Source organism: Cutaneotrichosporon oleaginosum (genome assembly GCF_008065305.1).
Source record: "Cutaneotrichosporon oleaginosum strain ATCC 20508 chromosome Unknown ATCC20508_contig02, whole genome shotgun sequence".
NCBI classification, from domain to species: Eukaryota; Fungi; Basidiomycota; class Tremellomycetes; order Trichosporonales; family Trichosporonaceae; genus Cutaneotrichosporon; species Cutaneotrichosporon oleaginosum.
Genome location: NW_027072171.1, coordinates 2,358,405 through 2,385,811, shown reverse-complemented (window position 1 = coordinate 2,385,811; position 27,407 = coordinate 2,358,405). Strand labels below are relative to the sequence as shown.

Here is a 27,407-nt window from a genome sequence, read left to right as displayed (position 1 = left end):
CCTTCATCTGGTCTTGTGCTTGTACCAGCGCGCGTTTACGCGCACCCGCAACGTCTGTTCCGCGTCGCGGCAGACATAGTGCGTCTTCGCACTATCCTAGCTCGCCCCGACTTGCTTGTGAATCAAACGCACCCTCAGCAACAAGTTTCCCTTCACGTCCGGTATTGTTTCCCAGCATAGGCACCGTAAGAATCATACTGTTCTAAGTGCTGCCAGCGCTGCTTGATGCATCCGCGGACAGTACTGGGACGTTTATCAAGGGTGGCTGGCCGGGGGCGCCACTTGCCACAGAATAGATTCGCGGCCGGCAATTTCAAATCGCCGCCGCTACCTTGCCTCAAAAGTGCGCGCTGTCCGAAGAGTGATTGTTTCTCTCAACCCCGATGCGTTCTTGGGAGCGCTCGCCGCCCTTCGTGTACGAGGACCGGCGAAACGGAGCGGGGAGAGAGCGATCCCAGGGCACGGCGGAGGCCGCTTGCGGCCTTCTTGGCTGGCAGATTTGTCTGCCCGCTGCCGAGCACTGGATACACCTTTGACACCGTAGATCATATTTATGGAAAGCATGCGTCTATAATACAATGTCGAACGTGGCCTCCCTCGCATTGGTGGGTGCTAATGGCAGCTGCTCTCCGACGCTGTACAACTCCTTGCCCCTGCCTGCCATTCTGCGGCGCGGCAACTGGTGAGTGGTGGTGACGCACCAGATCGCTGAGTATATATGCACGATGTACATGAGGCTGCTCAACAGCCGAAGCTACTATGTCGTCTGAAACTGCTACATCGACGCTCAGTGATCGGAGAGCCAGCGGTACTATTGTGTTAGCACAAATATATGCACAGGTCTCGACACTTACCTCGAACCGGAAGTCGCTCTTACGGCGCTGGCACCATGAGTTTTCCCAATCGAAGTAGTAATATCCTCCCTGCTCGTAATCTTCGGTGATGGCCTGCGGGTTGTGCGCCCGCTGGAACCATGTCAAGTACTGCTTGTGGAAGCGCCAGCTCTGGCGCTTAAGCTCCTGCGCAGCGAGCCACTGCTCGTATGTCCCTGTCATGTAGTAGAAGATGTAGAACAGCTGATCCAGGTCGAGACGCTGGTAAATGCTCTTGTCCTCAAGGAGCGGCAAACGAGACTGCGGGTAGTACGATGGCGTTTGCACCGGGTTTTGAGGGTGGTAGTACCGTGGGCTGCGTGTCAGAGGAACTAACCCGGGTCACACTCACGGCTCAGCGTCAACTTGCGCTGGGGCGTTGCGGAACGAGCCGTCGAGCGCATTGTGGAGTTCATCGGGATCGGTTGTGCGGCGGTCGGCCATCTCCTTGGCGACGCCAAAGCTGTGCATGAGTCCCTCAAGCACGGTCTGCTCCTTGCGTGGGCTCTGCGTGTAGGTGGTGCCGGTGACGGTGCGCGACGACTCAGCGTGGGAAGGCTGCGAGTGGGCAGTCTGCTGAGCGGCTGTACCATTGACGTTGCTTGAAGGCTCCGCTGGCGCCGGGGAAGGAGTTGCTGAGATGCCTGGGGGAGGCGCTGGAGGATGTCCCTGCAAGGTCAGGACATGAGTGGTGAAGGATGACTTACATTGGATTGGGAGGCGTCGGCGTTGGAGGCCGCCGTAGACGGCGCAATTGATGGGGACGCGGATGTCTCCTCAGTAGCGGGCTCGGGGGTCTCAGAGGGCGTAGCATCGTCCGCAATAGATGGGGTTGACTCGGCCTTCTTGGCAGGAGACTCGGTGAGCTGGTGTGTCGGAGGTTGAGTTGCCCCTCCAACGGCAGCGGCAGCAGCGGCGGCATATCGGATTGGGGGTAGCGGTGCAGGCTTTGCAGGCGGTGCCTGCACTGGTGTTGGAGGTTCGGGCGCCGAAGGCTCAACCTTGGGCTCCTTGTCTTTCTCCTTCTTCTCTTTATCCTCTGTTGCTATCAGCGACGGAAACAGGCTAACGAATTGCCACCCAACTCACTTTTCCGGCCCTTCGCCACCACTGGACTTGATGGAGCCTCATCGTCGGCCGCTACTGACGCGGCGTGCCTCTTTGCCTTTCTCTCGTCCTTGGCCGTCTTGATGGGTGTCTCCTGCGTGTCGGCAACCGAGCTGGTGTCGATGTTGGAAGAGTCCTCGGCCGTATGTCCGAAGTCAGCTGGGTTGTAATCCTCTTCCACGTCTTGCAGATTCAGCTCGTCGTAGATATCGAGGTCGATATCGAAGTCCTCCTCGGCGTTGGTCTCGACGAAGTACTTGACATCTTCCTGGATACCTTCGATCCTGTCGATTGTCAACTGCCCATTCTCGAACATGCGCTGCACGATCATGAGGCGCCCAATGTGCCATTCGCGTCGCTGGTTGAGCTGCTCAAGTTCAGAGAGGCGTTCTGATGCATGCCTCTTCTTGCGGCCGGCCGACTTCAATTGTTCTTGCTCGGCCTCGGTGGCCTCGATCTGCCGCGCCAACTCTTCTGTCGTACTGCCGATCCAATCCACCATGTCGCGCTTGGCCTTTTCTGCGGGGTCTAACCGCGCTGCAGCGATCAACCCTTCTTTGGAGAAGGCCTTCATCTTCATTTCCTTCTCTAAGGCTTTAAAGCGCTCCATTTGCTGGGAAGCGTTAGTGCGTGCGGCAAGGGCGACTTAGCTTGACAACTTACTGTCTCAATAAGCTTGCGATTGTCAAGGAGGGCACTCTTGTCCTTGATGTCGCTGCTGCCGAGCCAAACTTTGATCTGATCGCGCATGCGTTGAAGCTTCTTGATCTGTGTCTTAAGATCAGTCTCGAGTTTGTCCTTCTGAGTGGCATTGGAGGCGTGGTTCAACTTGTCGAATGTGGACTCGAAAGTCTCGACGCCAGTGGCGACGGCCTTGAGTGTTCGATCGATTTCCGCTGTAGGGTGCATCAGCACGCTTTCATGGCGATCTAAGGAGAGGAGACGCACCTTGCAGCTTCCGCAACGCCATGGTGGGAGAATGATGATGCCGGGAAGGAGTGACTGTGCGGACGATAACACGATTAACACGAGGTCAGGTGGTGCAGAACGCAGAGCTCGTCATGTCCGCGGGTGTGCCATGTCGCCCGCCTAACTGCCGTCTTCCTCCCGTTGGCCACCATTGAAAAAGCCGAGGTTTCACGCCTTCTGGACATGACACTCACGTGCCATTTTCGGAGGCCTAATAAGATAGGCATGCAAGCGACACGTCTCAACGAGGCTAATGTGGAGGTGGAGGTGGACGCGCCGGCTTTCCTGAACTGCACTTGAAGTCGTCTTGACTCCATCATTCCCGCAATGTCCAGGTTACTTCGGGCAGCAATCGTTAAGGTGAGGTATCACAGGGGTACCACCTAACCTGGACAGGTCTTCTCGACCAAGTATTCTCTTACACTCCCCGCACCGGCCCTCGAATATATCGAGAATGTGTTGTTAGAGGTGAGCTTGCTTCCTCCTCCTCGGAACCGAGGCGCTGACACACCTGTAGAACGAGATCCCGGAGGATGAGTGGGCTCTAGGATTAGAGTACTGGGCGCGCGAGTACCTCAAGGGCGAAGGTGAGGGTGGAAATCCTTCCATGCTCCATTTCATCGGCTCATAACAGATGCGCCATCACTTGTCTCCATTGACGGTCTGAAACGCGCATATGAGATTCTGCAGCTAGGAGGCACAGATGACACCGATGCCATCGACCCGTCCGAGATCAATGTCGAGGCACACTTTTCTGCCGTGGACAGCTTCGACATGCCTGCACAGCACTTCGACATCGTCCGCAGCGGATTCACCTTGTGAGCTGATAAATCCCGCCTGCCTGACACACAGACCTAAGCACAAACCAAAACTAGGGGGACAGGCGATGAATCGCTCGGCATACATGCGGGAACGATGGGGCATCATTAGAGAAGTGCGTCCCGTCGCCAGCCGTGAACTGATGGCAGATTATTCAACGAAACGAGAACTTCACGCCACCAGCGATTGGCGGTCATGACCGCTCAAAATACTTAAAGCTCACTTCGACACAAAACCTTCTTGGGAGAGCCGGGCAGCTCTTTCTCCTATTTGGAATGCTCAGCCGCGACCCCGAGGGTCGTTTGACGCTTGAGGACGGCGACGGGCGCGTCGTTCTGGACATGATGGATGCTGTGAGTCGATCGGGAATGACTGGAACTGACAGCAGGTCCCTGGCGAAGGTCTATTTACGGAAGGCTGCATGGTCCTCGTCGAGGGCGAATATACAATTGAGAACAACATACGCGTTCTGGCGATGGGACACCCACCAGCAGAGAAGCGAGAGGTTGCTCGAGGGTTACACGGGCACGTCGACTTTCTCGGGGGCGGCGCGATGAGCCAGAAGGACGAGGAGAAATACATTCCGACGGTACTGGCGAACGAGCATGTGTCTTTCGCCTTCTTTTCGGATGTCTGGCTGGACCACCCGCGCACCCTTGTGGCCTTGCGTCAAGTGTTGCAAGGGTACGCTGACGCGTCTGAATTCCGACCGATGGTGTTCGTCTTCTGTGGTAACTTTACACAGCGTGGGTGGGAGGGAGAGGGCGGCATGAAGCGGTACACTTTGGGCTTCAACGCGCTCACTGACCTCATTCTCTCCTTCCCCCTCCTTCATCAGTCGCACTTCATCTTCGTCCCCGGGCCCCTCGATCCATGGTCCTCATCCACGCTGCCCCGCCCCGCTTTACCATCAACAATCACCGGCCGGCTACTACAGCGTGTGCCCAAGGCACGCTTTGTGTCCAACCCCGCCCGTCTGCGTTACTTCGGCCAAGAGATTGTCATCTACCGCGAGGATCTGATGGGACGGATGCTCCGTAACCTCGTTGCCGTGAAGGACGAAAAGGAGGGCGACATGAAGCGCTACGTAAGACTCGCTCTTCGCGAGATGCTGACCGCAGTTGGTCCAAACAATTTTGGATCAGGCGCACCTTTCGCCGCTGCCGCAAAATATTCGACCCACGCTCTGGGAGTTTGACCACGCCATGCGGTTGTATCCCATGCCTACGGCGGTCGTGCTCGCGGATAAGTATGAGCGATACGAGCTCACCTACGAAGGGTGTCATGTGCTCAACCCTGGACGGTTCGTGTGTGCGGGCAGCGGAGGCGAGTTTGAGTGGTCAGTGTACTACCCCCACCTGAAGAGGAGTGAGCGGAGCGCTTTGAGTCTGGATTAGTAGTGTTGCATGTATCATAACGGCTTGGTGACCGTCGACAACAGACTCACGCGATCTTCCGTTGGCTCGCACAACCGCTTCGACCAGAGCTGAGGCCGCTGCCTATGGTATTGTGTGCATGGAATCATATGCTACGACACGCCCTAGGCCCGTGATGGTATCGAGAAGATACCAGTGGTGCGCGCAATCCAGCCCCACACCCCACGCAGCGTGTAGCCTTGGTACCGCATCCAGACAGCTGCGAGGGCGACAACACTCCCCGCGCCAAGCGTAAACTTCGCGAGAACACGTACGGTTTGTGCGGTGGTGCGCGGCGAGTTCGGCCCGCGTGGTGTACTACTCCATCTGCTGTTAGCACCATGTCAATAAGGCAGACCTACGGGTTGAGCGCGACGCGCGTGATCGCGACCCAGAGATTAGGGAGAGACCCGCCGAGTGCCGATACAGCGAGTGGCGCGGGCAGGCCAAGCCGGCGGCAGTACACGTCTGGCTGCACCTCGTGGCGCTGCTGCGCCAGATCCAAGTCCGACTTGGTTGCGACGAAGATGCTTGGGATGTGGTCAAGCGAGTACTGCTGCCTCAAGTTTGAGATGTACGAAAACGAATTTGTGTCGCTCGAGTCGTGCACGTAGATGAGTACATCTGCGAGGTCGAGGCGCTTGGTGTTGCGCAGCATCTCTGACTCGTACTTGGAGCCAAACTCTTGCAAAACGAGGAATTTTTCCGCCCCTTCAATCTCGACGCTGTTCACCACCGAGAGCACCTTGGTAGTTGGCTCATATCCGCCAAGGCCGTCCTCGCCGCCGCGGAAGCCCTTGTGCACAAAAGAACGGAGCAGGGACGTCTTGCCCGATCCCGTGGCGCCCAGCACGTAACACAAGAATACGTTTCGCGTAACTTTGCGTGCTCGTCTGTCGGCCTTGCGTGGCCGTGTCGTTTTGACGGATGCGACGAGCTGCACATCCGAGGCTGGGGACGACGAGAAGCCCAAGCTGCCGTTAAACGAGCGCCGGGACACTCACTTACTATGCCATGTAATTCAGAGTCAGCTTGTGATCAAGCAGGGTGGTCATGGACCACTGCGCGAGCCACCCTTGTAATGTCACGCGGCCCAGGTCGTCGGTGATGGTCGTGTCGGGGAAGCCTTGGGCGCGCCACGGGTTTCCAGGGGAGGTGGAGAAGAGGTCGTCGAGTTCTGACTGGGACAGCGCGCCGTCGTTGTCCTTATCGTACGCCTCAAAGATGTCCGTGAGGAACTGATTTCCAAGCGGGCTCAGCTCGACCGAGCAGTCGTAGGGAACATCGAAGCGGGGCGAAAGGAAGTCTTCGCGCAGGTCGAGCGATTCGCCGTACCCGAACTGTCGCAACACAGTCCAGGTAGTCTCCATGCGGCCCTGCTGGATGAATATTGTGTGAAGGTAGAGGAAACCCAATTCTGTAAGCCCTTCTGATGTCTGCGAGGTCGAGGTCCATACGGGGTGTTGGTCATACTCAGCAAACGGCGTACTGGGAGAACTCGCTGCTGGCGGAGAAGGGAGGGGTTGCACAGCTCCGGGATCGTAGGAGCGGACAAGTTCAAGGATGCCCTCAAGCTCCTGCGTCTGCAGTGGTGTCGAGAAGCACTTTTGTTGGAACTGATTCAGCTCGGTTGCGTTTAGGAGCCCGTCCTTGTCAACATCGCTGATTTTGAAGATGCGCTTGAGCGCCTCCAAACACTTGGGCTTGAGAACATGATCACGCGAGTCGTACAAGGGCGCGGTGGGGTGCAGGACCGCCTTCTGCGCGAAGTAGAACACTTCGGACACATTCAGCGGCATCAGAGCGCTGCACTCGACAACCGTCTCAACCTCCTACGCGTTAGCGTGCACACGATAGTCACTCACCTTGAACTCGCGCATGATAGGGGCAACTTCCTCCTCCAGTGCCTGGTTCGTAACCTCACCGCCGCGCATGTCGATCTTGTTGCCCACAAGAATCACTGGCACCTGGGATCAGCTCGCACCTTGGCGTGGGGAGCGCACGTTGATACCCTCCTTGCGGAAGAGAGGGAGCCAGTACTCGGCTACGCGGTCGAAGCTCTGCGGCTCTGAGATCGAGTAGACGAGACAGATGACGTGTGCGCGTCCCAGTTGTGAGAGGAGGTGTGCCCGTGACCGCGGATCGGCTATGTGGTCAGCAAGGTCAAACAAAGAAGCAAGCTGCGTACATGACGTGTCAACGATGGAGGTGGTCACATTCTCTGGCGTCACCTCTGGTGGAATAGTAACTTCGGGTACAACGTGCTGGACCTGATGTTAGCTGGCGGTGAAGTCAAGCGAGGAGCGCAGGCAGAAATGTGCAGGGTAGCCGGTACGATGAAAGTTCGCTGGGAGATAACGCACATTGGGAACGAAGCTCTCCTTGATGAGTGATGTAATAATGGAGCTCTTGCCAACTCCGTCTGCTGTTAGCTTGCTCACGCAAGAGCTCACCGTCGCCGACGAGTACGATGCGCACGAGGTCCCGGCGAGGCATGGCTGAACGAGCGCCTGAGGCGCAGTGCGGAGCGCGGCCAAGTGTAGGAGTGACACGGCGGAGGGGCCGGTCGCGGGCGTGCAGTCAGCGCCGGAGCAGGCGTCAGAAGGCGATAGCGCGGAGGAGAGGAGCGCGGTGTGAAACGGAGAGGGTGTGAGAGGGTGGGGTGGAGGATGGATGGGTGGACACAGGCAGGAAGGGTGGAAAGAGGAGAGGTTCGGCAGCAAGACGCGATTGGTGCCGAGAGGCGACGCGGCGCCAACAACGCCGGTCCTCATGGCCCCTTCTCCGCTCCTCCCACAACTTCACAACATCAACATCTCTTCTTAATCACATCTCTTTCACTCCGACATTCCCTTTCTCTGCATAGTCCCGTCGACTGCCGCTCGAGCCCCGCCCCACTAGCCGCGATCGGCTCGTCACCTGTCCGCATCCGCGCCCACCCACTTTCGACTCGCCACCCATGAGCTCCTCCGCGCGTCCCCCGTCGGTACGCGGGCTGTACAGTGTGCCTACATATCTTCAAAGCTAACCTCAGCGCCTCCCGCTGAGGAGTGGGTGTTCCTCCCGCCCACGGTTTCTCCGCCAGCCAATGTTGCCCCGCCGGCGCCACCTCACCTTCCCTCATTCGCTCCGGAGGACGATGAGGTGGACCTTGGGCTTCCGGGACCGGTCCAACTCTTCGGTACACAGTTCCTTGTCACCGCACTGGGTATGCCGTTCGACGTGGGAAAAACACTTCTGCAGATCGAGTACCGCCCGCGTCGCCGATACGCGCCGCGCGAGACCGAAGCACCGAGGGACTGGGGCGCAGAAGATGACGTGCTCAGCACGGCTGACGAGGCGGACCACTATTTCTCAGACCGCGTCGAGGCGCCCGCTAAGCCATTTGTGCCGCCCCCTGCGCCAAAGGCCGACGCGAGCGGATACCTTGCTGACCGTACGTTTGCTGGAGTTGGAGGGCAGAGGCATCGCTGACAGCAGCTTCTCCCACATGGTTGCTTAAGGACGACCCAGAAATCTCGCGCTCAAACGGCGTGTGGGGGATGATCAGGCGCATTCGGGCGACGCCGCACGAGGGTCTCCCAGCCCTATGGAAGGGCCAAATCATCAGTACCGTACACGCCGTCGCATCGACACTGCTGCAGCCGCGTATCCACAGCCTTGTTTTCGGCCTGTTCCCATTGTCAGCGACGGGCGGCATGGCACTTCCCCTCGACTTCCCGCTTACGGCTCTGCCGAACCCAGGCGTGCCCCTGGCTCTGCAAGTCGCGTCGCACGCGCTCACCCAGTTCATTCTCAGTCCGCTGGAGCTGGTGCGCACGCGTCTCATAGCGATGCCGACCTCGCACCCCTCGACGCCAAGCAGCCTCACCATCCTCCGACGCGCGATTGCGGACGAGGGCGGGATTAGTGGGCTCTACTTTGCGTCCAACGTTATGCTGCCAGCGCTCCTGGAGCTCACTCTGCGCCCACTGCTGACCATGAGCATTCCCCTCATCCTAGAGCGCGGGCTCGGCTTCTCTCCCGACCTCGCCCCGATTTCGTACTCCCTCGCTGAGCTCGGAATGAACGTCGCTGCGCTCCTTGTTATCCTACCCATCGAGACGGTGCGCCGCCGCCTCCAGCTCCAGTCGCGCGCGCCTGGTGGGGGCAAGCACTTCCGCAGTGTGGTGCCGCTGCGCGAGCGCGACTACGTCGGTATTGTCGAGGCATTATGGCGGATCATTACCGAGGAGACGGCTGCGCCCCGGAAAAAGCGCATGACGGAGCGCGAAGAGGGGGGCTGGTTCTCGGGCGTCTGCCAGCTGTATCGCGGAGTAAGTTTCACTTTTGGGGGTTGGCTGACGTCAGTTCGGCATGGCAGTCACCGCGCATCTTACCGTCTTTGGCCTCGGCCTCGTCTCTGCGGGGTTGGGAGGGGCTGGCCCCCGCGGCTTCGACTCGGGGTGGAAGGAGATCTAATACATGGATGCATGCAATTACGACACCAGTATGGGACGTGGACACCGCCCTTATTCGTGCTGGTCGGCTGCGATGTCCCGCATGCGACCATCGACTTGGGGCGAGACGATGGCAACATCTGACCCGAGGTCCTTGAGCTCAGCTTTGCGCTTCGCGTCCACCAGCATGCCCGGCGTTGGTGTGGCGGTGCGCGGCGTCTTGTCGCCGATGTTCAAAATCGTCTTGCGACGAAGATGCCGGCCATCGCATGGATCCACGTCGCTCATGTGCTCGTGCTTGGCCATGTGCATCGCCTCGCGGATGGTAACCCAGTCGTGCTCGATGACATGGCGTCGGAGACTGACCCAGGTGGACGCCGTGAGTGAGGCCGTCATGCCTTCTTCCTCTTCGGTGTCAACGCTCATGAAGTGCGTCTGGACCGGTGAGGCAGTGGGAGAGTCCACGAAGCGGTGCCCGTACATGGCCTTGACGGGCGAGCTCGCAACCGAGTTTTCAGGGGAGCGGTGCAGAGTTCTGTGGCGCTTCAGGACGTTGAGCGTGCGCGAGCAAATGTGGTCAACGTGGTCGTGGTGCGCGTCGGCGAGCTGCTTCATTCTGAAGATGAAGGATGACCCGAGCAGGAACGAGCGGATGATCGAGCTCATGCTCTGTCCCACCTCGTGGTCAACGATCATCCGGCGGTCCTTGAGCGCTTCGAAGCCATCAAAGCCCTGCGCCATGTATTCTCGTGTAATCTGGCGTCAACGAAGCGGTACACAAACTTTGATGCCAAGCTGTACACCCACGACAGAGTACATCCGCCCGCCTTCCACGTTCTTGATCTCCTCCCCGAGCGTGACCTCCGCCTGCTTGATCTCGATGCGGGTCCCGTCAGGCTGCTCAACGAACGTGACTTTGGCGCTTGGGTCATGGTCGTCGTCCTTATGTTCCGTCGTCTGCACAGTGAGGTGAATGCTGTTGATGCGCTTGCCAGGCGGCTTGCGGTGGTCCCAGTCCACAGCCAGTCCGGATACTATGGGGAAGCGGCTGCGATGAGCTGTGAGGTTGAATGCAGACTCACCCCTCCTGAGCCGGCCAGCGGGACAGCGCGCTTTCCAGTGTATCCCAGATGCCCTTCCCGTCGATCTCGAGACACACAACTGGATCGTCGAAGGGGAAGATCTCTGACTGTCAGTGTCTGCAGGGGAGTTAATTGCTCACCCAGAATGTTGCCAAGCGTGATGGTCCCGGGGCCGTATTGAGAGTCGCCGCGTAGCGTCCCGCCGCAGATAATGACAGCATCTGCGCCCTCCTTGAGCGCCAGGCTTTCCTTGTCGCCTTCGCCTTTTTCGAACTGAATACGCGTGTTCTTCTCCACTAGACTCTCGTCGTAGGCGTGGAGCAACACGTCCGCGGCCCAGTTACCAAGAGCGCTTTCTTGTGTGCGCACGACTTCAGAGCGCGCGTCGAAAGGCGTGATGGTGTAGCAAACGGGCTGTTTGAGCGTCTTGTTGACAGACTCGAGAAGGTTGTTCGCAAGCTTATCGAGCTCCGGGGACGTGGGTGAGGCCGGCGTCACATAGTGGTGCTTGCCGGTCAGGGCGGTGATAACACGCCTGCGGACAGCGTTCTCGTTCGGGGGAGAGAGCTCAAGCCATGCCTCGCTCAGGTCGCGGAAGTCCGTGCCACTCTTGATGAGGCTTGGCATTAGTGTGGTCGTCAGAGGCGACTTACCGGACACCATCGTCCTCTCTCGTCCCTGGTTTATCACGAAGGCCGGCAAACCCCTCCCATGAGTCGGCACCCTTGCCAATCTGCGGTTAGCTAAAAGCCCTCTCTCCCCCGCAGCACTACGAACGTAGTATATCTGGTGTAAGCGTAAGCTGAAGACGAAGGGGTATGCGTACATGGTCATGTCCACCAATGATAAGATCGATACCGTGCTCGTTCTGCGTGTCACGATTTGACACTGCGCCGAGCTCCTTTGCGAGCTTGATGTCGTTGGGCACGCGGGAGTGAGTGATCGCAATGATGATGTCAACGCGGTGAGGCCCTTTGGGATCACGCAGTTCTTTGGACAGCTCCAGTCCGACCTCCTTCATAGGTCGGTAAGCGAAATTGTTGGGCCAGGAGGGGATGATAGCGATCCAGTCCCTGGCGTTAGCGACCCGAGATGACGGAGGGTGGATTGGCGAAGGATGAGACGGCAGAATGGTGAGGAGCATGCACCCGAGCATGTGGGACTCACTCCTCTACCAAACCCACAAGGCCGATGCGTACACCACACCGCTCCGTCACAACGAATTTGTGCAGCGGAACCGGCGTTGTACCAGTATTTGTATCGACGATGTTACTGAGGAGCCAGGGGAAGTTGGTGTCACCGACGAGTTTGGTCATGTGTGGGTAGCCAAAGTCAAAGTCGTGATTGCCTGGGTGAGCGACGAGCGAGTAGAACCTCACCAATGCATGCGGCGTCAAGTTTGAGCTCGTTGAGGATAGGCACCTGGTATCAGCATTATGCACCAGGACAAGCGGTCGGCAACGCGTAGCGAGGCACAGCGAGCGGGGTGGTGTGATCATGGTTGAGCCTGTGCAGGCCGGTGGACAGCCCTCCCACCAGGCTATGACAACTCCATCAAGGCGCAGATCTAACAGCCGGCATCATCGTCCGACAACGCCTAGCGGCAGGTAAGATGTGCAGCGCGCCCTCTGCCCTAGCCTGGGCAGGGCTCACCATATGGCTTCCACGGGTCACACTGCTCTCCATGGATGGATTGAAAACGTCCCCGGCAAAGAGTACGAGACCGTTCAATGTCCCGTTCTCCTGTGTGCTCCACTTCTTGCGCAGCGTGTTGATGAGCTCGCCGAACTGGCCGACGCCGATTTCAGCGTCGGGCGGCCCCTCAACATCGCAGCCGGGCTGGGGCACGTAACGTTGGACAACGCGGTAAACATCGTTGAATGCCAGCAGTGGGAGGTTGGTGGCCATGGCGACGGGAATGAGAAGAGGAGAGAAGAACGGCAGGTGAAGGAGACAAGGTGCATTTGTTGTCCAGGTGGGGGTGTGTGCTGATCGGTGACGTCCTTGCCACGTGAGGGGTGGAGGTGGGGCCCTTCTGGATCAGCAGTGGTCCAGGAGTAGGCAAAAATCACATTATCACACTATACTACTGCTACTACTGCTACGGCCGCTCCGGCTACTGCTACTGCTACTACTACGCTTCTCGAACACTGTGGGATACACTTGGCCGCTACGAGTCAGCCTTGACCTAGGGCTGGCCCGCCAGCTCAACGTGGGAGATACTTGCGTGGCGCTTGTCGTCGATGTGGACCTCGAACGGGTCGACCTCGGTGGTGGCAAACTTGCGCGCGGGAACCTTGCGCTCGAAGAGCATGTCGATCTCAGCGAAAGAGCGGTTGTCGCAGCTAGGAATGCGGTAGTACGCATAGATAAGGGAGAGGAAGCATGAGCCGCCCCAGAAGAATCCAGCAAAGTTGCCCCAGTTCCAAGCGTCCGTGTTAAGCATGTATGGAGTGAGGACGTTGCAGATGATGCCCACGATGTTGTAGAGGTTGCGACCGAGCACGACCTGGGGTCAGCCTTGAGGCAGAAACGCTACTCACAGTCTTGATCTGCAGGCGACGAGTCGACATCTCCGCCACAAGCGAGTAGCACACAGTGCCGACGGCTGAGATTAGTGATAGTTTGCGGAGTTACTCACTGAGCTGGTAAAAGGCGGCCCACACAATCATCATCGAGCCGGTGGCCATAGCGCTCGAGTCGCGCTTGGACGCGGGAACGAGGCCCAGGAAACCCATGATGAAAAGCGCCGCACAGAGGCCGCACAGACCACCAACGTACAGCCGGCGGCGGCTGATGCCCCAAGCCATGAGTGCCCAAGCGCCGAACACGCCGACAATGTTGATCGAGTACTGGCCGAGCGCGAACGAGTACGAGTTCTTGGGATCGACACCGGCCTTCTGCAGGAAGTAGGCCGAGTAACTGGTAGTCAGCGGATGTTCCGTGTACGAACCAAGTGCATGAGAGCGTTAGACTCACCCTGAGAACGAGTTGCCGGAGAGGTTCTGGATAGCCTGAGCGTCAGCATTGACCAGGGGACATGTGGGCGGAGCATGTGGGCGGCTCATAGGAATGTGGCGGGTGGCGCTTCTCGGTGTCTTGGCTCCGAGCTCCAAAATTCCGGCTGACACCACATCACCAGCACTCACCCAGGTCATGCACACAATCTCGGTGCGGCGAAGATCGGTGCCCTTGAAGCAGTCGAGGTACGACGCGCCGCCAGTGATCTCCTGCTCGAGCTCAGTGGTGTGGCGCATCATGTCGATAGTCTCATCGGCGTCGAAGTCGGTCTCACGGCTCAGCGAAGTGAGGCGGAGGAGGTTCTTCTTGGCGTCCTCGAAGCGGCCGCGGCGGACAAGCCACCACGGGCTCTCGGGGGCGAAGAAGACGCCAATGCACAGGGGCACGGGCCACATCCACTGGAGCGCGTAGGGCATGCGCCATGCCCAGTGGCTCGTGTTGCCGACCTGCGACTTGATGACGCCAATGCCGATCACCTGACCGATGCCCCAGCAGCAATTGACGAAGCAAGTGAGGTAGCCGCGGAGAGCGACGGGGCAAACCTCGGCGGCGTACGAGATGCAAATGGTCTGGAAGCAGCCCCAAGGGAGGCCACAGAGGATCTCGCCCATGAGGAGCGTGGGGAGATTTTTGGCCGTGACGAAGAGCGTGAGGAATGCCGTGATCCAAACGAGCGCGCCCATGACGGTGTAGCGGTAGCCAATGCGCTCGGCGACAACACCCGCGATGAAGAGGCCCATGATCTGGCCGACAGCGGCGCCATTCGACAGGCCAGCCTGCCACGGCGCAGAGATCTCGTAATTGCCGTCCTTGTTTACGCCGCCGAACTCGCGGTTGAACGGCTCGAACGCGTACAGGTTGGGCGTGAGGCACACTTGGAAGCCTAATGTCAGCTGTTGATGTGATCGGAACCTACCCTCCATAACGATGCAGCACGAGATGAGCATCGACCATGCGGCTGCCTTGGGGTATAGGCGCAGACCTTGCATGAGGGTCATCTTGTGCTCCTTCTCGGTGGCGCGACGCGCGTTTGCCATCATGTCGACGAGGTCGGCCTGCTTGGTGGCATCGGGAGACGTCGCGGCCGCAAGCGGCACTTGTGCCGGCGCCATGGGCGCGTCGGTGACCTTCTCAGAAGCCATGACTTGATGTGGACGATGGAGAGGTGACGGGAAAGTAAGGCCTGGTGAAGTCTGGTGGAGTAAGGGATAAATACGCCGAGCCACGCGGGAGGGTCAACCTTGTCGTGCGAGAGAGTCAGAAGAGGCCTTTAAGTAATTCTCAGTCGAGCAACATCGGTTCTTCGGACGGACCGCATCTTGCCATGGATCTATGGGCCCCTCGCTGCCCCGCACTGCACACTACCTGGTGTGTCATCTCCCCGGTGATGGTGCGGGACGATGGTGCGCAACGGCAGCAAGACCAGCCCACCGGGTCGTCGTACCGGACTCCGGGGCTCGCGTACCTATGGTCCAGTCTCTGTACCTCCATTCCATGAGCCGTGCAGGACCGCCGGAGGCCGGTCGGCGTTGGGCAGATGGGCGCACGGCTTGAGGCTGGCGGCTGCCTTCGCTCCTGATCACGGGTCAACAGTCAGGGACCCGGCGTTTCCTCCGGACCATTAGTCTGCCCCTTTGTGGCAGTTTTGCACGTATTTCAACGCCGACAGTCACGAAGATAATACGCCTGGAAAGAGACGCCGAGGACGAGCACAATGATACCACTCATATACTTCAGTGAGGTCGGGGTGTTCTTTTTGTTCTAGAGCACAAACAAAGCGTCCGAGACGTAACAGATTACCATCAACTTGCCGATGAATGCAGATCAGCGGCCGAGCATCCGATCGGCTTCCGAGCGGACATTGCACGTGGCCGGAAATTCCCCGGAATCCGTTTCCGCACCGATATCGGTGCCAGATCGGCATCCGATCGGCTCCACATCGGAGATCAAGTGCCGTGCACGGTGCCGCTCCGGGACGGAAATGGGCGGTTCGAAACATCTGCGACGAAAAGAGAAGCCCCGCTGACACCACCAGCGCCTTCTACTCGCTGCTCTTCTCCGCCACCCTCCCTCGCTGGCTTCGCTACGGGCGGTGCCCACTCCAAACACCGATGCCGGAGTTGGGGACGCGTGACGCAGATTTGGTATGTGTGACGATGAGGGTGGCCAGCAAACTCAACAAACGATGCAGACGCGCCGAGATCGGACATGCGTGATGTATAAGACAATGCCTCCAACACCGCATCCATCATCACTATCACAACAACAGCCATGGTCGTTGCCCCAGAGATCACCCAGAACATTAAGGACGCAGCGAGCAAGCTCGACGCCATCTCAGACGAGGTTGACGAGGTTAACATCCTCAAGCTCAAGGAGAAGGAGGCCTTCACGTCCGAGTCCAAGTTCGACGCCGAGAAGGACAAGGCGACATTCCGGCAATACGAGGATGCATGTGACCGGGTCAAGAACTTCTACGCTGTAAGTGTTGACAGTGGGGCTCGCATGGGCGCGCGGTGGTGGCAATGTGAATGTCGCCGGTCACCAGCCTTCGCCGATCGCCGATGCAAATTGTGGCGATCTCGGGATATTGTTGCCCAGATCCGCAATACCGAAACTCGGCTGACATCCAGGAGCAGCACGCCAAGCAGACGCTCGCATACAACCTCGCAATCCGTGAGGAGTTCCAGAACTCTGTGCGCGCCCGCATGACGGTGTGGGAGGCGATGGAGCTGCTCAACGAGCTCGTGGACGAAAGTGACCCGGACACGTCAGTGGGGCAGATCGAGCACCTGCTGCAGACGGCTGAGGCGATGCGCAAAGACGGCAAGCCCGACTGGATGCAGGTCACGGGACTAGTGCACGACCTGGGCAAGCTTCTGTGCTTCTTTGGGGCGCAGGGCCAGTGGGATGTCGTCGGTGACACCTTTGTTGTAGGGTGCAAGTTTAGCGACAAGATCATCTACCCAGACACCTTCAAGGCCAACCCCGACTTTCACGACCAGAAGCTCATGACGGAGAACGGTATCTACGAGCCTGGATGTGGCCTCGACAACGTCCTCTTGAGCTGGGGCCACGACGAGTACCTCTACCACGTCATGAAGCGCCAATCGACCCTCCCCCGCGAGGCTCTCAGCATGATCCGCTATCACTCGTTCTACCCCTGGCACCGCGAGAACGCATATCGCCACCTTATGAACGCCGACGATGAGGCGCAGCTTGAGGCCGTCCTTGCGTTCAACCCATACGACCTGTACTCCAAGTCGGACGCACCTGTCAAGGTCGAGGAGGTTAAGGATTACTACATGGGTCTCATCAACAAGTACATCCCCGGCGTTATCGAGTGGTAGGCGTGTTATTATAGTAAATTTAGACTTTTGTACAATACGTATTCGCGGCAGCGTCTGCCATTAGACCATGTACTTTGCATATGGACTATTCCCCTTCTTAGGTAGGCTTAACAGTAAAAGGTGACTATATGGGTGTCTTACGTATATGACTTCTTCCCAGGTACACATGTGCGGAATACCAGTCAACGGCAGTGCATCTGGTGCCGCCTCTCACCAAACTGCTCTTCACACGGCGGCTCAGGCCTCGATGCCATCTCCGTTCAACACATGACTCACGGCGCCGCAGAGCAAAAGATAAAGGCACTCAGTCGTCGTGGCCACTGGTTTGCCAATCTTCATCGCCTTCACGTTCGTAAAGAATAAGTGCTGGGGGCGCAGGGAGGCTGCGCACTGAGTGCTGTTGCGCCATACCGCCGACAAGTTCGATGAGCCGGCCTCCCTCTGCGACAATAGTCGAGTATCCTCCGCGGTGCGCGCAAAGCATGCCCACAAGGTTCCAGCTGTATCCAAGAGCGCTGTCCGTGAATTGAGGTGGAATGTAAAGCGAGCCTGGGTCGGCGTCAGGCACCACGCGCACGAGCAAAAGACGGCCCATGATTAGCGGTGTGTGCTTGACAATATGGAGGGTTCGGTTTTTGCATCTCTGGCATGGGATGTATGTCGTGTCGAACAACGAAAGTTCCAGCAGGCGGTGCAGCCCTGCAGCTGTGTGCGGATTCAGCCTATCGGTCGCCACAGCACCGGGATACACTTTGGCGCACCAGCGTGTATATGTTGTCGGCCCGAAAGAGGTGCCGTGACATGCAGTGCAGCGGACAAACGCTTCGGCCTCCCATTGCAGGAGAGAATAAAGGGATGAACCTGCCGACCTGTCGCAATGTAGTATGATGCGCTGAAGCAGGTCGGTAGGATCGGCAAACTTGTCCAGCAAACCGTCCACTGGTATCAGCTCTATCCTCCACCATAGCATTACCCTTGAGAGCGGTAAAAACATTCGCGTAGTCGACCCAGAAGCCGCGATCCACGGCGCGAAACAGCTGCGCGAGGAGTGAGGCTGTAAGAGTCTCAATATAGGCAGCCTTGAATGCCGCGCGGAAGGCGGGGACAAAGCTCTGGCTGCGGGCCAGCAGCTCGATGACGCCGAGCCCGAGAGTATCTGGCTTGACGCGCGCGTGCAGTTGAGATAGGGGGCGGAAGTGTGCGAGCGGGCGCAGCTGAGAAAGGGGACTGGGGACATGAGGAGAGGATGGTCGGAAGACATCCGGCGAGCCCGGGCGCGAAGGGGGGAGCTTTGAACGCGAGCGTTGTGCTTGCACGGCCGCGATAGTTGCCCAAAAATGTGGGCAGCGGCGAGGGTCCTTGCGGTCGGGGATACACGAGCAGTACTCGTCGCCGTCAGGCTTAAAACCTGCGAGGAAGGTACGCTCATCGTCAACCGTCATGGTGAGAGCCATCTCGGGCATGCGCGTGCCGTGTACAATGCGGAAGGAGACACACTTGTTAGTCCACAGGGCGTAGCCCTCCGCGACGATCTCGGCCTCGGGGCGTGCGTACTCGCCGCTCGGGGTAAAGATGTGAGCATCCTGGTGTTAGAGAATGCGTGAGTGGAAAGGGTTACCATCAGAGAGTCACAAACAATATCGGAAGGGGCGGGGAGTGCTTGTATCATTGCTGGAGGAAGGGGAGAAGGCCGAGCAGGACGAAGAGTAGGTGAGAGGAGATGGAGTAGAGGTGAGTGTAAAGGTAAAAGATGAAGAGCGTGGAGTTGTGGATAGCATTGAATGACGAGCAAGAGTGGGATATTGTAGAGTGTGAATATGTCTCAGGTGGCGATAGAAGAAGACATGTTTGTCTCTGGGGCTGGTTCACAGTGAATGGTCGATGGATCGATGGGGCGAGTGGCGCTTGGACCCTCTGTGACGATGCCACTCGAGATGGGATGACTGCCCCACATCTCGTGCATCTCGTGTTAATGTGTTCTCCCCAACCGCCGGCAACGTGCCCACCCCTTTCGGACCAGATCTCCGCGATCTGCGCTCCTCGCTGCTACCACACATCGACCCAAGCCACACGCCACCGCCTCCGCCCCCGACCTCGCCGCCCAGACACACCAGTCGCATCGCACGATCTTGCATGCGTGCACTACACCTTCTCCTTCACGCCTTGGAGCGTGGTCCGTGGGGCGTGGGCTGTGGGGCGTGCACGGGTCGAGTGGCGCGAGCGGGTGGTCACCTCAGAGCTTGTGCCTCCATTCCGCCACGGTTGCCACCTGTCGCGTCTCGCAGTCCGACATCGAAGTAGTCCATCGGCACCACACCGTCCATCCCGAACGCGCGCAGGTCTCCAAACGGCTCAATCACCTTGGGGTCCTCCGGCAGTATCGAAAAGAGCTCCTCAAGCGACGCTTGACCCTGCATTGGCGCGAGGCGCTGGCTGCTAACTTTCATGCTCGGGCCGAGGGAGGCCTGGTTGTCGGGAGCCAGGCCAACAATATACGCATACTGCGTCGTAATCTGCATGAGGAGGCGGTAGGTGGGAGCAAGGGTAAGACGCTGTGCCCGATTCACCATATCGGTCACCGCGCGGCGATCGTCCGGGTCTTTCAGCCCAAATTTGGAGTGGAGGCCGAGAATGAAGGTCGCGTGGTGAGCGTAGGCAAAGTCGAGCCAGACCTTGGGTTCAAGGAGGTCGCTCTCCGCCAATCGGTGCAGGTAGTCGAGTGTCAGGCGAGCGGCGTCGCGCGCGGTAGTGGCGAGCGATTCCAGGCGTGGATCGAGGGGATGCACAGCCTGCGTTCGTGACAACGCCATGTGGTGAGCGTGACAGAGCACAAATGGCCGACCGAGCACCGCTGTGAGGTGTTGATACTGGATGTGCAGCAGGAGATGCATGCGACGAAGCCTGGCCGTGGCGAAGGGATACTCGGTGTCGAGGAGCTCGCCGAGATGCGATTCCCAGCGCAGAAGCAAGCGGTGGAGATCCTCGGCCTGCAGGGTCGAGTGTGTGAGTTTGCGTGGATCCTCGTAATCCATAGACGTGGCCGCGACGTATCGCTTGACTTTGATGGAGAGATCAGCAAGCGCAACGCTGTGTTTGAGATACTCTGTCGGGTAATCGCCCTGGTCCATGACCGCTGGATCCGGCAAGGCGACGGTCACGTCACTAAGGTCAGTCCCCGAACCAGGGCGACCGAGGTCGAGTGACAGCGTTTGCTCAAAGATGAAGAGCTGCCACCACACCAGGCGGCGAAGATTGCGCTCAATCGTGTCAAAGTTGCCATCTTCACCATCGCGGTGCATCCCCATCGAGACAGCGATGCGGGCAGCTTGTCCGATGAACGTCCATGCTGAGCTACGTTCGCCTGCGTTGTAGTGATACAGCGACAGAAGCATAAGCGCCTGCACGCTAGCGAGGGATGTGGTCGTAGTCAGGCGCGCCACATGATCTTTCGCGATGGCAAGGTATCGCGCCGCGGCGGTGACGGGGAAGCCTCGGGCGCTGCGCTCCGATTCAACAGCCTGAACTCCAAGGACAAGCGCCATGAGGAGAGCACAAGCCCAACCAGGGTCAAGTTCGTGGCCCTCACGAGTCCAAATCGCCTGATATTGGTCCTGGAAGGATGAACGGTGGAAGATGGAGAACGAGGGGTGGACGTGGTTGAAGAAAGCCGAGAGAGGGCCATCGCAAACTTCTCGCGGAGGGAGGCTGGTGGCGAGAACGCTGGACTGAAAGATGGCGTCTGAATGAACCGCTGCGTCATCCTCCTGGTCCCGTCCGGTGTGAGAGCGCGCCGCTCCTGAGGATGCGAGATCCGCCGTCTGCAAAAAGCGCCGCAAACCCGCTTCATCGAAGGACACAAGATTGTCGAGCTTGCTCCTCTTCACAAGCTCGCGCACTTGGCTAGCGAAGAGGAACGTGCTCGCAGCGCCGAGATAGATCGGGCCAGCGGGGGAACGCATGAGGCGGCCCTCGGGGACCGTAAGATTCGCGAGGCGCTGATTGACGGGCGCGTCTCCGATCGCGCTCCCTACCTCGGCGCTACCGGCCCCAAGCTCTGCGGCCAGCGCCTCTACCGACTCATCAGACTCGAGGTCACGCCCGGAATAAAGGTGGCGAACGATAGCGTCCAGCGCACGGAAGCGGCCAGTGAGCTGCTCTTCGGTCGCGTAAATCCGCCTCTTACGAGGGAGCTTGGAGACGCATGCCACGCCAGCCCTCGCGCACTCCTTGCACGCCGCTTCCGAGGCATCACGAAAGCACTTGGTCTTGCGAAGTTTGCAGCGATCACATGAGACCTCTACGCGGCGGCGCTTGTCCTCTGGCACGCGACGCTTAGCTTTACGTTCTTCGTCCGTTTGCCGGACACGGGGACGGGAGAGCGACGGCCCCTCGCCTGGGGAGGCGGAAGAGGCTACGGATGCTTCGTCGAGAGTGTGAGGGGCTGGGGTAAGCCGAAGGCTCGAGAAAGACTCGCCTGGAGTGTAGTGAACCAAATCAGGATAGAATTCGTCTTCATCACCCGGGCGTGCTCGTGGTGGCGCCCGACGTAGATGGCCTGAAGCAGACGATGAAGAGTACTCGCCTCCGTGGTAAGATGTACCAGACATTGCCTTCACGTGGGCGTCGATGAGTGTGAGGTGGTGCAAGATGATGATGCAAGACCCCGAGCTCACAGTGTGAGGCGAGGGGGGGATGTGATCTTGAGCGTAACGGGAGTATGCTTCCGCGCTTGGCTATTGGCTGCCAAGCCACGCGTCGCTCGTGATCAGCCAGCAGGCGGGCAACGCCCGACAGCTCGTGCTTTCATCATCTTTCCCTCGCGTTGAAGACGCAGGCATGCTCGACGACTGCTGCCTCGCGAATTCCTACTACCCATCGTGCATAGTCACATAATTCATCGCGAGAGGCTTAATAATACTACAAGAAACAGAACAACAGCAATAATTGCGCGCCGGCTCCTCCTATGTCCCCACAGGAGCAAGCGACGCGGCGCTAAGCGTCCCAGTGTAGCAGCACGTTCCCACCAGCCGCAGCGGCTATCACCTCCCCGCCTAATCATAATCATGTGCTGCGCGGAGACGTCTTCATAGCACAGGTGCAGAAGCGCGTCGGGAGCGACTGCCGAGCTGCCACCAGTGGTGTGAGAGGCTGCTGCTGGAAGACATGGGGCGGATGCGGGGTGAGCTGGCGACGGAGGATGACACCGAGGAGGGAACGGAAACTGGCTCAGGCTCTGCGCGTTCAGGGCGAGGCTCAGGCTTGGGTTCACGGCGAGAGATGAAAGAGGGGGGCGGAAAGGAGGGGGTGAGCTTGTCGGTGTGTTTGAATTCGCCGGCAATGGGCGAGGCTTGTGGTGTTTTGTTGGAAGCGAAGGAGGGCGTCGCGCTCGAAGGTGTCACCATAATCGATACGGGGTCGACGATAGAGAGGGAGCGAGGGCGAGGGAGTGTGGGTGCAATCGGCTCGTCATCAAACAGCGACATCTGCAGGGCTGGCGGCACGGGTGGGAGCTCCTGGGCGATCGTGGGCGGGGTTCGTGGCAAAGCCTTCGGGCTGGGCGGTGTCTCGACGGGCAGCGTGGTGCTCTCGTTAATGGAGAGCTCGGGCGCCGGTTTCAGAAAGAGCGTGTTGGAATCAAGTGTTGCGGCGGGCTTCTCGCTCTCAGGGGGGGTGAGGGGAGGGCTGTTGAGCTCTGCAAGGCCCTTCGTCACGCCCTGCGTAGGCGTACTGACGCTGTGCTCGCTCGGAGCTTCGGGTACCTGCTGTCAGTGGAGTTGTCATGGACGGGGCATACGGTGGCAAGCGATGTGGTCCAAGACCCACGTCGTGACCATATGCGCTCCACACCGTGACACTCGTCGATAATCGCTTGATCAACGCGCTGGAGGAAGGCGTCGAAGGTATAGTGGCTCTCGATGAGGATGTGGGGATACCCTTTGCTGTACACCATCCAGTCGCATACTTCGAGAACGATGTTGTGGTAAAGGTGGATGAGCTGACGGAGCTCGTCGGGGCGAGGCTTGATGCCGCACGCAAGGGCAGGGAAGAGAACTTTGCGGAGATCCGAGTGTTCTTCCTCCGTGAGGGCAAACATGAGCAGTTGGCGGCACTTGGTCAAGTAGTTGTAGATTTCGTCGTCGTCTGCGAGCATGGTGATGGTTTTGGTAGAGATGTTAAGGTCAAAAATGACATCGCGAGCGAGAGCGAGATATAAGACGAGGCCGAAGCGTTGAAGAAGAGGTCGACAACGGAGCAAGGAGTGTGCTGCGATGGCAAGAGGACTGTGCGGAGGGTCGTGCACCATGCACCACTGCACGTGAGGTAGAAACGCAATTAGAAGATTGATTAGCATGCTCATTACATTCTTGTGGTAAGCCGCCAATGCTGGACATCCAGAAGTGGAGGCCAGGAACGGCGGAGGCAAAATTGTTGGGCTCGCCGCTTGAAATCTTGACGGCGATGGATGACGGCCGGGTTTCAGCCATCACCTTCTCGAGCTGCTTGAGCTGCACATCCATTCCGTCCAGCTCACCAGCAATGGTCGCAGCCTTCGATCCCCTGTCGCCTTCAAAGGCGACAACGTCAAAGTTTCCCGACAAGACATCCTTCGGTACCCTCACCCGCGAGCGCCAGAATCGACACCCCAACGCCAATGGGCCCGACTTTCAAAAGCTCGAGGAGCTCGTCCGCCCACACATCGAGAGCTTCGACGCCCTCACCGAGGGCGGCGATGATGGGTCAGCAGGGCTCCTGCAGCTGGGCGTGCAGGACATAGGCGAGAAGGTGGTATTTGATGGAAAGCCGACTGAGAAGATGCCCTACGGCAGCAAGATCACATGTGAGCAATGTTCTGGACGTCGTTGACAGAAGACCGGATATCGCAAGTTGCGTTGGGAAAGCCTATGGTTTCAGAACGCGACAAGCTTGCCGTCGAGCGTCGCATCTACCCCTCGGAGGCACGCGAGCGCCTGACGACGTACAAATCCCGCCTGACTGTCACGATCAAGTGGAAGGTGACTACGGACGAAGGCACGACGCGCGAGTATGACGAGATTCGCGAATGCGGCTTGCTGCCTCTAATGGTCAAATCGCAGCGCTGCAACATCCGCGGTGCGTCGAGCGCTGAGCTTGTGCGCCGTGGAGAGGAGAGCTCGTCGTGGGGTGGATACTTCATCGTGAACGGAAACGAGAAGCTCATCCGCTACCTCATTCTCCCCCGCCGCCACTTCCCGATCAACCTTGAACGTCCGTCCTTTGCCAAACGCGGCGCTGGGTACACACGGTATGGGTGTCAGATCCGTTGCGTCCGCCCCGACCAGTCCGCTTGCACCAACACCATCCACTACCTTTCCTCGGGCGGTGCAACACTGCGTTTTGCTTGGCGCAAGGTCGAGTACATGATACCCCTTGTTCTTATTCTCAAGGCGCTCGTGGGCGCGAGCGACCTCGAAATCTTTGAGGGCCTGATCCAGGGGGAGTATGACAACACGTTCCTCATGGACCGTGTTGAGCTTCTCCTCCGCGGCCAGAAGACATGGGGGCTGCACACGGGCACGCAATGTCTCGAGTACCTCGGCGACAAGTTCCGTGTTGTCATGAACTGCCCCGAAGACTGGAGCAACGTCCAGGTCGGTTCCTTCCTGCTCAAGCGAGTCGTGCTCGTACATCTCCCCAACCCTCGGGAGAAGTTCCGCATGCTCTTGTTCATGCTCCGCAAGCTGTACTCCATGGTCGCTGGCTCGTCGTGCCCTGACAACCCGGATTCGCCCCAGCTGCATGAAGTCCTCCTCCCGGGCTTCCTCTACTCGATGATTATCAAGGAGCGCTTTGAGGAGTCGCTCCTTGCGGTCCGCCAGCAGATCCTCCAGGACATTCGCATGAACCGCGTCAGGGATTTCACAAGCGCGAAGTACTTCCCCAGTGTGCTCAGCAAGGTCAACTTTGATGTCGGCCAGAAGCTCTCGTACTTCCTAGCCACGGGCAATCTTGTCTCGCCGACTGGACTCGACCTGCAGCAGACCAGCGGTTTCACGATCGTTGCCGAGAAACTTAACTTCTACCGTTACCTCTCACACTTCCGGTGTATTCACCGTGGTGCTTTCTTTGCAGAGCTCAAAACCACGTCGGTCCGCAAGCTTCTTCCGGAGTCATGGGGCTTCTTGTGTCCTGTGCACACGCCCGACGGCTCGCCATGCGGTCTTCTCAACCACCTGTCACACCAATGTCAGATTGTCACCAAGACGCTCGACACATCCCAGCTCGCCAGCCTCCTCTCCGAGCACGGCATGACCCAGGTCTTCGCTTCCACTATCGACGGCAAGCGCTACGTGACTGTGCAGCTCGACGGCCGTGTCATTGGCTGGGCAACACCTCCCGAAGTTGCCAAGCTCGCACTCATGCTCCGCCGCCTCAAGACCGAGGGGGACCCGCGCGTGCCGCTCGACCTGGAAATTGGTCACGTTCCAGTCACTAAAGCTGGCCAGTACCCGGGCTTGTACCTGTTCGGGTCGCGCTCGCGCATGATGCGCCCCGTCACGTACTTGCCCAACAGCAAGCTCGACCACGTCGGCACCTTTGAGCAGGTGTACATGGACATCGCCATTACACCAGAGGAGATCGAGAAGAATGTCAGCACGCACGTTGAGCTCGATCCCACCTCGATGCTTTCCGTGGTTGCCAACATGACTCCCTTCTCTGACTTCAACCAGTCGCCACGTAACATGTACCAGTGTCAGATGGGCAAGCAGTCGATGGGCACGCCATCCACCGCTCACTTCCGCCGCACGGACAACAAGATGTACCGTTTGCAGAGCGGCCAGACGCCTATTGTACGGCCCAAGCTCTGGAACGACTACGGTTTCGACCAGTTCCCGAACTCGACGAACGCGATCGTTGCCGTCATCTCGTACACTGGTTACGACATGGAAGACGCGATGATTCTCAACAAGTCGGCCCATGAGCGCGGCTTTGGCTACGGAACAGTGTACAAGTCGGACATCTTTGACCTTAGGGATATGGCGAGGTCACGCACCGCGGCTCCGACGCTGCACTATGGCTTCGGAAGAGACGTGAAGGACACATCGCCGTGGCGCGAGTTTGTTGATAACGACGGTCTACCCATTGTCGGCACGAAGGTCAAGGCCGGCGACCCACTGGCGGCGTACTTTGACGACGTCACTGGCAAGACCAAGGTGCACAAGTACAAGGGTGACGAGACGGCATATGTCGAGACGGTGCGCGTGCTGGGTTCAGACCTGGGGGACTCGGAGCTGCAGAAGATTCAGATCACCCTGCGTATTCCCCGTTCTCCCGTCATCGGCGACAAGTTCTCGTCGCGCCACGGACAGAAGGGTGTGTGCTCGCAGAAATTCCCTATGATCGACATGCCTTTCAGCGAGAGCGGAATGCAGCCGGACGTCATCATCAACCCGCACGCGTTCCCGTCGCGTATGACGATCGGAATGTTGGTCGAGTTCCTGGCAGGCAAGTCGGGCGCCCTCCACGGCATGTCGCAGGATGGCACTCCGTTCAAGTTCTCGGACGACGACCGGCCGGTCGAGTACTTCGGCGAGCAGCTTCTCAAGGCCGGGTACAACTACCACGGCAACGAGCCGATGTACTCTGGCATCACGGGCGAGGAGCTCCGCGCCGACATCTACATTGGCGTGTGCGCGTACCAACGTCTGCGTCACATGGTGAACGACAAGTTCCAGGCGCGTGCTACTGGTCCTGTTGACTCCCTCACTCGCCAGCCCGTGAAGGGTCGTAAGCGTGCAGGTGGTATCCGTTTCGGTGAAATGGAGCGCGATGCTCTCATCGCCCACGGCACCTCGTTCCTCCTCCAGGACCGCCTGATGAACTGCTCTGACTACTCGACGGCATGGGTGTGCCGCTCGTGCGGTTCGCTGATTTCGCTGGGCTTCGACGACACTGTTGGCCCCAATGACGGCCGCCGCGCCGAGTACTGCCGCATTTGCGAGCGGCACGAGCAGCCTGGTGCGCTTGACGGCGCCGTGCAGCCGAACGCTGTCGGCATCGCCGCCAAGGCGGCGGGCGGGAACAGTACAATGGATGTGGTTGCCGTGCCATGTGAGTGTTTCGCACTTCAACACGAGAAACAAGCGCTGACAGACAGACGTTTTCCGATACCTGTGTGCGGAAATGGCGTGCATGGGCATCCGTCTCAACTTGACTGTGGTATAGATATAAGGAGATTGCATGTATTTGGTATCTGCGTGACGTCTTGAGTGCTCGCGATGATTATGACAGTGATGAAGAGAGCATATCTTGAGCCGCCGTATATCCGCATCACGTGCCTCAAACGCCGACGAAGTGT

At 58.7% G+C, this 27,407-nt stretch overlaps 10 protein-coding genes across 10 annotated transcripts; 4 read left to right on the top strand and 6 right to left on the bottom strand.

The window, feature by feature from the left end:
* Positions 1 to 787: 787 nt before the first annotated feature.
* COLE_02625 (uncharacterized protein) lies at positions 788 to 2,949 on the bottom strand (the record flags this gene model as incomplete). The annotated part of the gene is made up of 7 exons (XM_018425797.2): positions 788 to 811; positions 855 to 1,188; positions 1,225 to 1,541; positions 1,580 to 1,911; positions 1,962 to 2,592; positions 2,643 to 2,875; positions 2,928 to 2,949. 7 exons carry the CDS (start codon positions 2,947 to 2,949, stop codon positions 788 to 790), a joined length of 1,893 nt encoding a protein of 630 aa, XP_018277945.1.
* A 326-nt stretch (positions 2,950 to 3,275) lies between these two features.
* Positions 3,276 to 5,164, top strand: COLE_02624 (uncharacterized protein; the record flags this gene model as incomplete). The annotated part of the gene is made up of 8 exons (XM_018423539.2): positions 3,276 to 3,308; positions 3,345 to 3,416; positions 3,466 to 3,535; positions 3,583 to 3,766; positions 3,801 to 3,882; positions 3,917 to 4,120; positions 4,156 to 4,854; positions 4,889 to 5,164. 8 exons carry the CDS (start codon positions 3,276 to 3,278, stop codon positions 5,162 to 5,164), a joined length of 1,620 nt encoding a protein of 539 aa, XP_018277944.1.
* Positions 5,165 to 5,307: 143 nt separating this feature from the next.
* Positions 5,308 to 7,678, bottom strand: COLE_02623 (uncharacterized protein; the record flags this gene model as incomplete). The annotated part of the gene is made up of 8 exons (XM_065626222.1): positions 5,308 to 5,509; positions 5,545 to 6,156; positions 6,191 to 7,014; positions 7,048 to 7,149; positions 7,186 to 7,328; positions 7,371 to 7,452; positions 7,546 to 7,604; positions 7,636 to 7,678. 8 exons carry the CDS (start codon positions 7,676 to 7,678, stop codon positions 5,308 to 5,310), a joined length of 2,067 nt encoding a protein of 688 aa, XP_065482491.1.
* A 463-nt stretch (positions 7,679 to 8,141) lies between these two features.
* On the top strand, positions 8,142 to 9,643 carry COLE_02622 (uncharacterized protein; the record flags this gene model as incomplete). Its single annotated transcript, XM_018423538.2, has 4 exons — positions 8,142 to 8,184; positions 8,217 to 8,618; positions 8,663 to 9,498; positions 9,533 to 9,643. 4 exons carry the CDS (start codon positions 8,142 to 8,144, stop codon positions 9,641 to 9,643), a joined length of 1,392 nt encoding a protein of 463 aa, XP_018277942.1.
* A 50-nt stretch (positions 9,644 to 9,693) lies between these two features.
* Positions 9,694 to 12,611, bottom strand: COLE_02621 (uncharacterized protein; the record flags this gene model as incomplete). Its single annotated transcript, XM_065626221.1, has 9 exons — positions 9,694 to 10,377; positions 10,429 to 10,669; positions 10,704 to 10,806; positions 10,844 to 11,322; positions 11,357 to 11,439; positions 11,524 to 11,776; positions 11,871 to 12,051; positions 12,083 to 12,125; positions 12,357 to 12,611. The coding sequence occupies 9 exons, from the start codon at positions 12,609 to 12,611 to the stop codon at positions 9,694 to 9,696; spliced, it is 2,322 nt and encodes a 773-aa protein (XP_065482490.1).
* Positions 12,612 to 12,891: 280 nt separating this feature from the next.
* COLE_02620 (uncharacterized protein) lies at positions 12,892 to 14,866 on the bottom strand (the record flags this gene model as incomplete). Its single annotated transcript, XM_018423537.2, has 6 exons — positions 12,892 to 13,212; positions 13,247 to 13,311; positions 13,345 to 13,625; positions 13,683 to 13,717; positions 13,853 to 14,607; positions 14,641 to 14,866. 6 exons carry the CDS (start codon positions 14,864 to 14,866, stop codon positions 12,892 to 12,894), a joined length of 1,683 nt encoding a protein of 560 aa, XP_018277940.1.
* Positions 14,867 to 15,995: 1,129 nt separating this feature from the next.
* On the top strand, positions 15,996 to 17,071 carry COLE_02619 (uncharacterized protein; the record flags this gene model as incomplete). Its single annotated transcript, XM_018423536.2, has 2 exons — positions 15,996 to 16,202; positions 16,355 to 17,071. 2 exons carry the CDS (start codon positions 15,996 to 15,998, stop codon positions 17,069 to 17,071), a joined length of 924 nt encoding a protein of 307 aa, XP_018277939.1.
* A 2,228-nt stretch (positions 17,072 to 19,299) lies between these two features.
* Positions 19,300 to 21,678, bottom strand: COLE_02618 (uncharacterized protein; the record flags this gene model as incomplete). The annotated part of the gene is made up of 2 exons (XM_018419393.2): positions 19,300 to 21,512; positions 21,546 to 21,678. 2 exons carry the CDS (start codon positions 21,676 to 21,678, stop codon positions 19,300 to 19,302), a joined length of 2,346 nt encoding a protein of 781 aa, XP_018277938.1.
* A 477-nt stretch (positions 21,679 to 22,155) lies between these two features.
* On the bottom strand, positions 22,156 to 23,222 carry COLE_02617 (uncharacterized protein; the record flags this gene model as incomplete). The annotated part of the gene is made up of 2 exons (XM_018423535.2): positions 22,156 to 22,830; positions 22,866 to 23,222. The coding sequence occupies 2 exons, from the start codon at positions 23,220 to 23,222 to the stop codon at positions 22,156 to 22,158; spliced, it is 1,032 nt and encodes a 343-aa protein (XP_018277937.1).
* Positions 23,223 to 23,608: 386 nt separating this feature from the next.
* COLE_02616 (uncharacterized protein) lies at positions 23,609 to 27,274 on the top strand (the record flags this gene model as incomplete). The annotated part of the gene is made up of 3 exons (XM_018426757.2): positions 23,609 to 23,909; positions 23,942 to 27,160; positions 27,207 to 27,274. The coding sequence occupies 3 exons, from the start codon at positions 23,609 to 23,611 to the stop codon at positions 27,272 to 27,274; spliced, it is 3,588 nt and encodes a 1,195-aa protein (XP_018277936.1).
* Between the last annotated feature and the right edge of the window lie 133 nt (positions 27,275 to 27,407).